The sequence below is a fragment of the Cibotium barometz genome, chromosome 11, assembly GCF_041138505.1.
Source record: "Cibotium barometz isolate CiBa-2024 chromosome 11, ASM4113850v1, whole genome shotgun sequence".
NCBI classification, from domain to species: domain Eukaryota; kingdom Viridiplantae; phylum Streptophyta; class Polypodiopsida; order Cyatheales; family Cibotiaceae; genus Cibotium; species Cibotium barometz.
Window position 1 is genome coordinate 27,974,432 of NC_141056.1, and position 13,381 is coordinate 27,987,812.

The following is a 13,381-nucleotide window of genomic DNA, read 5'->3' on the forward strand; positions in this document are numbered from 1 at the left end:
GTATAAGTGATGGGGTCAATAGATTCTCTGGGGGCATTGCTATGGATGTAGGATAGTATACCATCTACATAACTTGGGGGGACCTCGATATATACATCAATTGCATCATGATTCAATGGCCATTGTTAGGAAGATGGGTAAACCTAACCTGTTTATTATCTTTATTTGTAATCCTAAGTGGGATGAAATAAGCAATGCTTTACTACCGGGGTCAAGCTGCCCAAGATCGACCTGACTTGGCAGCACAGGTCTTCTATGAGAAGCATAAGGATATGATGCACTTCTGGGTGAAAAAAACATTATTAGTAGAATTTGTTTCTGTTATTGAGGCTTGCCACATGCACATATATTATTGATATTGGAAAGTGAATGTAAACTGACTGAGATTGCTCACTATGATAAGTTGGTATGTATTGAACTTCTTGGTAAGGCGATGTTTCCTGAGTTGCACAGCATAATCAGTCATTGTAATGTCCATGGACCATGTGGGAAACTAAATATGCGCTCTCCTTGCATGGTTAATGGGAGTTGTAAACATATTGTTATCCTTGAAAGTTTTTTGAGACTACTATCATTGATGACAATGGGTATCCAACTTACATGCGGCGAGACAATTGTAGTTTCATCCAAGTAAAGGATCATAGGGTGGATAGTCAATGGGTTGTTCCATATAACCCTTTTCTCTCTATGAAATACAAAGCCCATATTAACATAGAAGTATGCTCTACCACCATTATAGCAATGAAGTATTTGTATAAGTATGTATACAAAGGATATAATAGAGCTACTATAGAGTTGCAAGATATACATGGGGTTATTGACAAGGTTAGTTAATATCTGGATGTACGGTACGTGTTTACATAGAGACATGATGGCGCTTATAACAATATGATTTGCATGATAAAAAGCCTGATATACAAAGGTTGCATATTCATCTTCCAATGCAAAAAAATGTGATATTCAATGACCATGATGATCCGTGATATAATTAGTTGTAAGATAGAAACCAAAAAATTTCTCTCACTGAATAGTTCAAAGTTAATCAATTGCATGCAAATGCAAATAGCTTTCTATATGTTGATTTCTCTTGCAAGTAGATGTGAAATACAGCTCTTCAATCATGGGCTAAAAGAAAAAGGAGAAATATGATTGGACGTATGTATAATATTTGCCCGAGTGGTGCAGATGAGCAATACTACCTACGTATGTTACTCACAGTGTGTAAAGGCTGTAAATCTTTTGAGGATATACCAACAGTGAATGTACATTTGTATTTAAGGTTGCATGTGAAGCTAGAGGAATGCTTAAGAGTGATAGGTGGGGAGTGGTATATGTGTCTTCGAGAAGCTACATTTTAGAAAATAGGATTCCAACTATGTCAACTTTTTATCATTATTCTAGTTTTTTGTGAGCCTATATCTCCTAGACTGCTTTGGAACAAATTCTCTACCAAACTTTTAGATGATTTTTTTCATGGCTTGCAGCAGAGAGAGTGTGATGATGTTGATGTTTGTCATTCTATAGCTAAGAATCAGGCTCTATTACACATGCAAGACCTCTTACAATAATATGGAAAACAACTACATGATTTTGAAGGGTTACCTATTCTTGATAGATCAAGTGTTGCTACTGTCAACAATGGTTTGCTGATAGAAGAGATAATGTTTGATTCTGTTCAACAGGTTGATTTAGCTATTTCCATGAAAAGGAGGAGTCTAAATAGTTGTTAAAGAGAATTTGATACTATCCTTGAGGTCGTTTCTTTGAACAATGGTGGTGTTTTTTTTCCTTGATGGATCACGCAAAACATATCTTTATAATGCATTGCTATCTCAATTATGTGAAGAGAATCAAGGTGCTTTAGCATGTGCATCTTCTGGAATAGCCGCATTCTTACTTTCAAATGGACACTCACGTTTCAAAATCCCATTGATTCTCAATGCTTCTAACACGTGGTATCAAATGTAATAGCCCATTGGTTGAGATGTTGAAGCTTGCAAGGTTGATCATTTGGGATGAGGCTCCAATGATGCATTGGTATGCATATAAAGCATTGGACAGGACATTAAAAAACATTATGCAAAATGATCAGTGTTTGATGGCAAAATTATGCTCTTTGGTGGTGACTTCAAGCAAATCTTACCCGTTTGTGGAAAAGGGATTGTGTGAGAATATTGTTGATGTAACGTTGTGCCAGTCATATATTTGGAGATATGTGAATGTTAAACATGCGGGTCATTCAAAGTGCTTATGATTGTACCAGAACTAGAATTTGTCAAGTGAACTTTACAAATTGGAGATGGCTCTCTAGACCATCCAAACAATCAAGGTAGAGTGGAAATTCCACCACAAACGTTGATCCATGGGAACTCCCTTATGAGTTTGGTAGAATGGGTGTCCAAAGATCTTCAAAGAGTGGACGATTATACATGCTTCTTTAAAGACTACGCTATTCTTGCACTACAAAATCTAGAGGTCGATGAGATCAATGACCTAGCCTTGAGTGCATTACCCGATCTTGAAAGAGAATACCTCAGTGCAAATTCGGTTGTTTCTTCTGAGAATGACAGAATATTGTATCCAATTGAGTACTTCAATAGTTTCTACTTAGGTGGTGGTTACTCTCCTCACCGCTTGCCTCTAAAGATAAATGCTCTTATCATGCTACTCCACAATTAAACTCTTGGCGGGAACTTTGTAACGGTACCACACTGATATGCAAGCAATTTCACTCAAAGGTGATAGAAGCAAAAATTATTACAGGTACAAACATTGGAGACTGAGTCTTTATTCCTAAGATAATATTCATACCATCTATGCTTCAATTACCTTTTGACATGTGAAGAAGACAATTTCCTGTAAGCTTTTGGTATGTCAATAAATAAATCCCAAGGATCGGTGAGTTCATCTTTGTTTTTTTAACATTTGGATAAGCAAATGTTTTACTTTTGACTTTGCTTTTATTTACGATAGCATTATTAATTTTTCTTGCTCGGTTCAAAATACTTAACATCCACATACACACACACAAAAACCTTAAAAGCTTATGCAAATGATTAGTGTAGTATAATGTCGTATTTAATATCATAGGTATATTGCATAAGAATGGATGTAGGGGATTCGATGAGTTCATATTTATTTTTTTAACATTTGGATAAACAAATGTTTTGCTTTTATTTACAATAACATTATTAATTTTTCTTACTTGGTTCGAAATACTTAACGCCCACACATACACACACAAAGACCTTAAAATCTTATGTAAATGATTAGTGTAGTGTAATGTAGTGTCATATTTGATATCATGGATATATTACATAAAGATGGATGTGACAAGAAAATATCATTTTCATTTATTTATAACAATGGACATGATATTTAAGATATTTATCTCGACATTTGCTATATTACAATCATCATTGGTTACCAGAATCTATTTAATGTTCATGGCTCAAATTATAGACCTCCCCATTTTGAGAAAGATAAACAACGGTATTTTTAATGATCAAACAACTATTAGAGAACAACAATATTAGAGAGCACTGGTGTTTTGCAGTTTAAAAACCTTATTTTCATGTAATTTTTATATTTTATATAAATTTAAATTATTATTGATACATTTTTTGAAACAAAAAATATCTTTATTTTTTTAAACCTAAATTATTGCTAGGTTTATATGGTCGACACACTTACAACAAAAGCTTTAGGGCTCCTTGAAATATATATAATCTAAGATTTAGAGACATCTCTAATGATCAAACTATTAAATATCTTTATTTTTTTAAACCTAAATTATTGCTAGGTTTGTATGGTTGAGACACTTGCAACAAAAGCTTTAAGGCTCCTTGAAATATGTATAATCTAAGATTTGCATACATCTCTAATGTTTTGCAATATAAAAACTTGATTTTCATGTAATTTTTACATTTTATGTGAATTTAAACTATCATTGATACATTTTTTTAAAACAATTTTTTTTAAATCTAAATTATTGCTAGGTTTGAATGATCGAGACACTTACAACAAGAGCTTTGAAGACTTCTTAAAATATACAATCTAGATTTATCAAACCGTATACTATTATTTGCTAATAAATTAGATTTTTGATACACATGCCATTCATCTCAAATATTGATCCACCGAATGAGTTTTGTGTAAAGTTTTATCTTTCAATTTTAATAAATATATATATATATATTACAATAACTAATGTTATTATCTTATATACATTTTTTAATCAAATAAAAACGAGTATATAGAGAGACATTCCAATTGCCCAAACACTGTTTCAATGCTTTGCTCACATGTGATAAGATTATCACTATTATATTAGGTTAGAATGCTAATATATATATATTTATTTATTTATTCCAAGTTTAATAATTTATTCAAAGAGAAGTGCTTTAAGATACGGATATATGTAGTAAGCATGGTATGTTCATATATAAGGTTACCAAGTTGAGGTTCATGAGGCCCAAAATGGGCTTCAAATATAAGACCCATCTCTGATGACAAGTCTGCATTTTTATACAAAGTAATAGAAGGATATAGTATATGGTCACACCAAAACAGAAGAGAGAAGGTTGGCAAGAGCTATTAAGTCCCTTGTTTGCAAAAGAGTGAACATTTTGATGTCCTTTGACATTATAGGATAAGCAACAATAGTTAGTGATTTGTATCAAGAATATGTGCAGTTAGTTGATTTTGCATGTGCAGTTAGTTGATTTTGTGACACCATGGAGTTTGTTTAATCTAAGCTTACAAGAAAAGATGGTAGGGACACACCTAGAGGCATTCAAAAAATTACAATTACATCCCAAAAAAATTCCTAGAGTTAAATTTTCTTCAAAGACTAACTTTAAATTAGATGCATTCACCTAACTTGACTGGACCATATAGATGTATGTACACCCAACTCCAAAAAATCCACAAATTTTCCTTGAAATGGTATATCATGATATGTTCTATATATGAATTCTATATTATGATAGGCATTTTTTCTCATCCCATGCCACCAAAAATTTATGCAAAGATGAATCTGAAAGGGCACCAAAAACACACAAAATGCGTGCATAAATACAATTATAAATAGGGCAACAATTATAATATTTTTGGCAACACAAACTACATTGGGAAGGGATGGTGAGCAAAAGCAATTGATGCCAAAATTGCATCCCTGCTTCAAATTACAAAAGATAGGGATATACAATTAATGTGCTAGCTCTCTCTGTCTCTCTCTATCTCTCTCTCTGTGTGTGTGCGCGCTTGTAATTACAAAATGCAAAGGGAAGAGAGCAATTAGGAGGATGGATTAAGACTATTTACCACTTAGTTTCTTCTGAAAATTTCGCCTAATTATGGGGGGGGGGATTAAGTCCTCACATGGGGGGGAAGTATTTGTTCATGTTGAAGGGGAGCGAGTAGAAATCTTCATTGCGGTTGTCCCCCTTCCATGTCCTGAATTTAGCCCACCATGGCATCCCCCTGTCTTTCTTTGCACTCTTCACCTGCACTGTGTTGTCCAGCACAATGGCCACCATAAACGTTACTGTTGCAGCCGAGGTGAAGATCACAAAGAACACGTCGTTGAACTGCATTTTGCAATAATAATTAGCAGCTTTGCATCAATTAATCACCAAATAATCAAATTGCATTTAACAACACTCAACTCATAAATGCCCACATAGAAACCCATCTTGATTTACCCAAGTTTTGCTTAACTTAAATGACCATTATTAGATTACATTAAATTAACTTCACTCAATGCAGCAACCAAATGCTAAACTCTATAAAGTAAGATTACCTTAATATAAGTAATATCAATTGTGTGACTGAATGAAACAAGTAGATAATGATAGCTTCATATGATTATCACCATGGAATAAGCATAACCAAATGTTAAACTCTATAGAGTAAGATTACCTTAATATAAGTAATATGAATGAAACAGGTAGATTATATGATAGCTTTATATGATTATCACCATGGAATAAGCATATATACTCAGAGCAGCTCAATGAAACAAGCAGGGATATAAGTTTACCCAATGAGAGTGAGTGTGGACTGGACCATGACCAGCTGAAGCTGCAAACTCATTGAAATATTGGGGGACAGAGAGACCCATGAAGAGAGAGAAGCCCACTATAAACATGCTCCGCGAATGGTTCATGTTGGCAAATTGAAGGAAAGCTAGGCCACATGCAACTGCACATCATTGGGACACAAAAAAGTTTAGGTCTTGATAAATGGTTTATACAAATTAATCTCTTGCTTTATTAAGACTTTAATTAATCTTAGGTTTTTGAAGTCACTTACCCACTTTGCCAAACAGAACACAAAACAAGGCAGCTACAATAGGGCTTGGCACAGAGGCAAAGACAGCACCAAATTTACCTGCCAATCACTCGAGAAATAATTTACCTCTTATGATGGACCTTAAACATCCTCTAAGCACTAATCATGAAAAATGCATACCATTCTCTAATTAAACCATGCACTAATCATAAAAAATGCGTCAACACTGATCATGAAAGCATGCCCTAATCATGAAAATCCTCTCATTGGAGTGTTCTGATGGGCTTTGCTTTATTTATGCCTAATCATGAAAGCATGCCCTAATCATGAAAACCCTCTCATTGGAGTGTTCTGATGGGCTTTATTTATACCAACAGATTAAAGTGCAATCAACAGAAAAGAAACACTTACCAAATAAAGAGAAAAATATCATGAAGGCAGCAGAGATCTGCACCACACGCCTGCTGCCCACTCGAGTGAGACCCAGAAGGCCAGCATTCTCACTGCATTTAGACTGAAATTGTTGGACCAACTCTTCTATATATATGAAGAAATGATAGATACATAAAACTACTGAAGAAAGATGGGGACTTGAGAGCTTTTGCTTACATTGAAATTGTGGAACCATTTGCCGTCCCAAACATTCCATCTATCAAAATGCCAAGTCCCTGAAGAAGGAGCAGTTTATGAGTCTACCCTTCACTGTCATGTCCACATCATGTGTGCAAGTGTATACATGCATGCACGTGTCAAGTCCCTGAAGAAAGAGCAATTTATGAGTCTACCCTTGATTTTCATGTCTATATCAGTGCAAGTGTATGCATGCATGCACATGTCAACCTGCACATGTTTGTACAATGGCATGTCTATGCATTCACCAACATATTTCTGCATGTATACATGCTTGCATATGGATATACACATTTTCCGGGTGTCCTTGTGAAAGGTTGTGTATGTGTGCATTCATGTCCATGTACACATGAGTAAACCACATGTAATGAACTTGGTTACACTTCAAACTACCTTAATCAAGTATTAGTGATACATGTATCCAGACACATAGGCACATGTACATATAATGCACATGCAAAGAAACATGTGTCCATGCATAAGCATATTCAAATATAAAACTGCATATCTCCATGTTTGCATAGGATACACATATACATATAAACATGTAAATGTATATATATGTATGCAGCTAGCCATATGCAGTATGCAGGCATATGCATGTTTTTATAAAACATTATGTATATATATGCCCTTAGCCATATGCAGTATGCAGGTATGTGTGAACTCTACACTTTTTTTGAATGGGTAGATTATATAGTGTGTTTAGTGATAGGCATCAAACACTCCAGTGCCATATGCATTATGTATGTATGTGCTAGCTTATTTACCCTTTTTTTGGGAATTTTTGAATTTTCTCATGTGGTTTTCCCCTTCTTGTGACATGGAAAATTGCAAAAGGCCCCATGTTAATGTTGCAATTTTCCATGTTAATGGGAGAATTTGGCCCATTTTTGCATTTTTCCAATTATGTGCACTCAAAACCTTCAAGAGGCTCAAATGACCCAATGTGAGAATTTGCCTTCTTTACTCTCTTTTTTATCCTCCTAATTGCTGCTTTAGAAAAACCTTGATTGACTTCTGGAATACCTGCCATCCGATTCCTCTGCTCATCACAAAAGGTGGAGGAGGTGTGGCACCAGCAAACCTTGAAACGGCAAGAAATCCACCAGTAGACTAAAAACAAGCCATAATAAGCAAAATAATTGTATCAATTTCACCGGTGTGCAAACATAAAAATCTACTGAATTAAGTGTTTTCATATAATCCACACACACACACACACACACACACAATTAATTAATTAATTAATTAAAGAAATTAATGCATAAATAAGATTACATAATTTACCTCCACCAAAGAAACCAGCACAGCAGACATCATGCCAAACGTGTGGCTAGCATCAAACGTAGGAGCACCCCATTGAAGGGGATAGGGAATGCGCAGCCTGCGCAGTAAATCATAGCAGTTTATTAAGTAAGTGATCAAGGATCATCATGATCTTACCCCCTAACTAAATTAATGGGTTTTATAATTACCGTGCTTATTCCATGTCGAGTATTACATACAATACCCATTACTCAGTTAGGTCGGTTTATTATTAACGTGTACTCACTGATCATGGTACAGTATGACAGTACAATGCATTGGATTAATATATCGTAATGTGGCGGATTATGACAATAAAGCCATTGATGCATGTGGATGCAAGGGGTGATTATAACAGTGATAAAGAGACCAATTGAATCAATGCAACTGAATTGCATGCAAGGGGTGATTAAAATGTAGTGATAAATAGACCAATTGAATCAATGGAACTGAATTGGATGCATGCAAGGGGTGATTAAAATGTAGTGATAAATAGACCAATTGAATCAATGGAACTGAATTGGATGCATGCAAGGGGTACAAAGAGGATGAGTCGAAACATTATTAAGGCACCACCTTGTACATGGATTAGAAATTTAGATGAATGCAAGGGTGTTTAAGTTACCACGGGAATAATTGCGTGATTATAAAGGCACTACCGTATACATGGATTAGCTGAATGAAGGGAATTCAGAGTTGTAAGAGTGAATAATTAAGGCACATATACATGCAGGATTAGACATCTGATTAAAGCCAAGCTGGCTGACTAGTTGGGGGGTAAATAAAGGTATTATGGAGATGGATTAAACAATGATGAATAATGAAGGTAGTAGATACATGGAGGATTAGAGATGAATGCAAGATGATTAGACACCAAAAGGAATCATTACTTTGAATGGATATCAGACACCCACAAACACATGGATTAGATAAATGCAAGGGGTCGTTAAGGGAATGATTTGAGGTACAAGTCGATAAGTTGGGTAGATAGGCACCACATGCACATCGAGGAATGCTGCAACGGCTGATTGAGATTGTTTAATACAAATGGGTTGGATTAGATGAATACAATGCCTAATTAAGGCAGGGTGATCAAGGTAACCAAAGGGGTTGAATTAATACAAATGGTTAGGAAAGGACAGAACATATGCATGGGTTAGATGAATGCAAGGGGATTATTGAGGTTAAAAGGGGAATCAGTTAATACAATAAGTAGGTTTAAAATGAAGGGACCGCATAAGCATGGCAAGGGTGGTTGAGGGAATGATTTAAGTTACCAAGGGTGATCAAGGGAATGATTAAAGTTAACAAGGGGATGAGATATTTTACAAATGGGCAATTAAGGCACCACATATAGATGGATTAGAGGAATGCAAGGGGTAATTAAGGATACCGAAGGGATGAGTTAACACAAACGGGTAGAGTAGTTAAGGAGATGATTAAGGTTTACCAAGGTGATGAAATAACCAAGGCTGCTCGATCGGTTCTGCAGTGGGAAGCAGTGAGGTCAGGGGCATGCTTGTAGGCCCCACTCACGGTAAGGAGGTGTGCATAGGCCCACACTATGGCCACAGCTATCAGCACGGAGAATCTCTCAAACAGATGCTTGCCAACCTTGACGTTCCTGAGAAACTGCACCATCAACCATTGGATTAAATATAATCCCACCAAATCATAGTCAGCAATCGCACAAAAACTTTTAATGCGAAAGCCAAACTAATTATTAAGTGAATCATTACATTAAGTAGCAAAATATCGGCTGTAATTTGCATCAAATCATCAACAATTAGGGCACTCCTAATTACCTGAGAGAACAACACTAGGAGTATGATTTGGGGGATCCCAATTTCCACACATTTTCCAACCTGCAATCAATACGTATATAATATTAAGTCCTTCAAATTCAGGAATCAACATCAGTTAAAATAATTTCATATTTTGATACCCCTGGGAATCCGAGCTCATACAGCCCCAATCCAACCATTGCAATCACTGGGGCAGCTGAAAGTGGGCTGAGAAATCTGCAAAACATCTTACATGCATATTTAGAGAATACACACAATTCATATTAAAGCATGACACTTTTATGCACAATGTAGCTTACATATAATTACATGCGAGTAATATGTAAGTAAAACTTGTAACCTGCACTGCTCCTGAGGAGTCCATCAAGAGCATCTCTGGCTCGACATCATTCATACCCTCTGCAGCCAGTGAGTGAAGCTTCACGGAGGTTCTCACCATATGCAAAAGCGTCAAGAAGCCTTCTTGAGGCATTGGCAACCTGGTCCTTTTCTCACAGATAGTAGTGGTGAGCCCACTTGGCACTGCAGACCATCTGTGTGGTTATTCTCTCCCCCACCGCTCGTATGAGATAGCCTTCTCCTCATAGAGCGGCCAGCCAGAGTAGAAGCACATCCTTCCCCCCTTTCTGGTTTTTTGATCCTCGCCTTCTCCTCATAGAGTGGCCAGCCAGAGGAGAAGCACATCCTTCCCCCCTTTCTGGTTTCTTGATCCTCGCTCATCTAGCCTTTTGAGGCAGTTTTTTGTTAACTATTAAGGGTCTTGTTTCCGGAAAAAAAGAAAAAAGTAAAACTTGTGTCTTTATTCAGTTTGACAGTATGTAATGTCTCTCTTTCTACATAAGAGCATCTCAATTCCCTGTGTGTACATACAGATCTATGCATGGTATGTAGATAGGTATGCAGATATGTAGTATGCATGTGTACATATAAATGCAGGCACATGATTTGCACACACCAAATTCCAAGAGTAGGACAGACCAAAACTCATGATGTACATGCATGTGTGTACTCTCATGTGTCGCTAGAGATAAGTAAGCATGTTTATAATGCACCAACCCAATGAGAGTGTGCCCATGTGCCCATGTGACCATGTGTTCGTGCCAATGAGAGTCTACTTTCTTTCACATAAGAAACTAATAAAGCCAGCAGTATTTCTTGCTTTGGCATACCTTGTCATTATACCCCATAAGCCACTAAACCCAAGCACAATCTGCAAGCTTGAAGATGCTATGAGAGCCCCTTGGATAGCTCGCATGGTATGTAGAAACCTCTGCAAGAAGGTAGGAGGCAGGCACAATATTCAAGGTGGAAGGTAAAGTTTGCAAATTTTAGTGAGAGTATATTTAGCTTTAGAGTTAGCAAATGCTCACTTCATGGCTATCCTCTATAGCTTGGAGCTTGTCTGAGTAGATGATGGACAAGGTTGGCACAATGAAGGCATAAGACCCCCCCACCACACAAGGCAAGCATGTCCCCACCACCGACTGAAGCAATGTATTGACCCCAGCAGCAAAGAGTAGTGTTTGTACGACTCTCACCTTGTCATCCTGCCAATAATTAATTGTTAGTCATTAACACTAGACCTGGCTTATAACACCTAAACTCATATCACCAGAAACCCTAATCTACTACCTAGCCTTACTCATACTCATAATATATATTAAGTAGCTACTACATGGCATGGTTTCTAGTGATTTAAGGAACCTTATATGGCGACTCTAAGAAAGCCAAGACAATGCTTTGAGATCAAACACATCTACTACTTAGACTAATTAGCATTGATTACTACTTGCTTAATATTGGTTACCCAGTTGAGCCTGTCATGTCACATGGTAAACTAAAATACTTATTGCAATGCCTAGCTTAAGTATCTGACTTAAGCATACTGGCCAATTGCTGATGGATATGTTACCCACCAATCATTAAGACATTATATTACACATGGACCTGTTAACAAGCTCAAATCTTACAACAACTTTGTACTCACAATGTCACCCCCCATTTGTGGAACCAAGATGGTGGGGATTAGCACAGTGGTTCCCAACATAACAAAGTAGTGTTGGAACCCCAACACTAGTGCTTGAGCTGCAACAACAATATTGAAGGCTCATTATTAGCTTCACCTACAACAAGTTAGCAGATGTAAACAAATCATTGTACAAGAAGAAAAAGAGCAGGAGGACAAGGAGGAAAACCTTATAATTAGGTTAAAAGATAGTAATTAAACTCCTTCCCAATAATTTATAAGCTTAAACGAAGACTAATTAACTAGGTGAATTAAGAAGCCTGCTTACGCCATGGCGGTGGGCTTGTGATGCAGTAGTCAATGCCCCTCAGCTGATCTTGAGGCTGGTGGGTAGTAGAGTCATCGGTGGCAACTTTCTGATTTTGGTTTGCTTTTTGATTTTGATTGGTCATGCTTGAGAAAGCTAAAGACTAGAAACTAAAAGAAGGTCAGGGAGTGGTGGAGATGGTGGGCGCCGATGATGGCAATACTAATGAAGAGAAACAAGAAGCAGCGAATGTGGGTTAATAGAGGTTAATTACGGCTTGATTAGTGAGAGATTAGGATAAGTGTAGCAGATTACAAGTAAAAGAGATTTGCAGCTTTGTTGAAGAAATCATAATTAGTGGGTTTTCAATGCGCGCATGCATATCTCTCTCTCACTCACTTCAAAGTTGCAGTACTGCAACCGTGCCCTTGATTATTGATTTGCAATGCAATAATTTTATTTGTGAAACAGTAATAATTTGTATATTTGCATTCCCTTAGTGCATGCGATAATTCTTTTTGTGAAATAGTTTTAATTAGCTCACAACCAAAAAAGTATATACCTCATATGTTGTGTGCGACCCATTAATTAATTAATTAATGATTATATAGTGTTCAATTTATGAAGAATTAACGTGCAGAATTTTGATTATTAATTGTGCTCAAGCAATTTTATACAATTTGGGGGGGGGGGGGGGGGGTCAAGCGTTTTTTTTTGGGGGGGGGGGGTTGTTTTTTTTTTAATAATTATTTTTGACATTTGGCCGGGGCAGGGACAGGAAGGGACGTGGCGTACTAGTGCTCTCTGAGGTGGTGATTATTACTAATAATATTATTAATAATGATGTGGGGGATAATCATTTTTGTGTGCAAAAGTTTTTTGAAATGGGCAGCTGACAGCAGAGGCAGGAGCCACCTCTAAACGGCTCCTGTCCTCTTCCTGTCGCCCCTGCCGTCACAGGCTGTATAAGAGCTGCGCCATTGGGGCATGCGAGCCCTTGCACGGATTAAATTGACTTTTTCATACATGCGAAATTAATAATTATTCGCCTTTCTCAATCCATTAGATTTG

The 13,381-nt window shown here is 36.8% G+C and overlaps 1 protein-coding gene across 1 annotated transcript; it reads right to left on the reverse strand.

The window, feature by feature from the left end:
* Positions 1-5,067: 5,067 nt before the first annotated feature.
* On the reverse strand, positions 5,068-12,743 carry LOC147633997 (nucleobase-ascorbate transporter 2-like). Its single transcript, XM_086805076.1, has 14 exons — positions 12,332-12,743; positions 12,025-12,122; positions 11,408-11,584; positions 11,207-11,307; positions 10,178-10,253; positions 10,038-10,097; positions 9,683-9,864; positions 8,215-8,311; positions 7,954-8,040; positions 6,904-6,962; positions 6,706-6,797; positions 6,316-6,393; positions 6,044-6,204; positions 5,068-5,591 (listed from the first exon to the last, which is right to left on the reverse strand). The coding sequence occupies exons 1-14, from the start codon at positions 12,453-12,455 to the stop codon at positions 5,379-5,381; spliced, it is 1,605 nt and encodes a 534-aa protein (XP_086661202.1). The 5' UTR covers positions 12,456-12,743; the 3' UTR covers positions 5,068-5,378.
* Between the last annotated feature and the right edge of the window lie 638 nt (positions 12,744-13,381).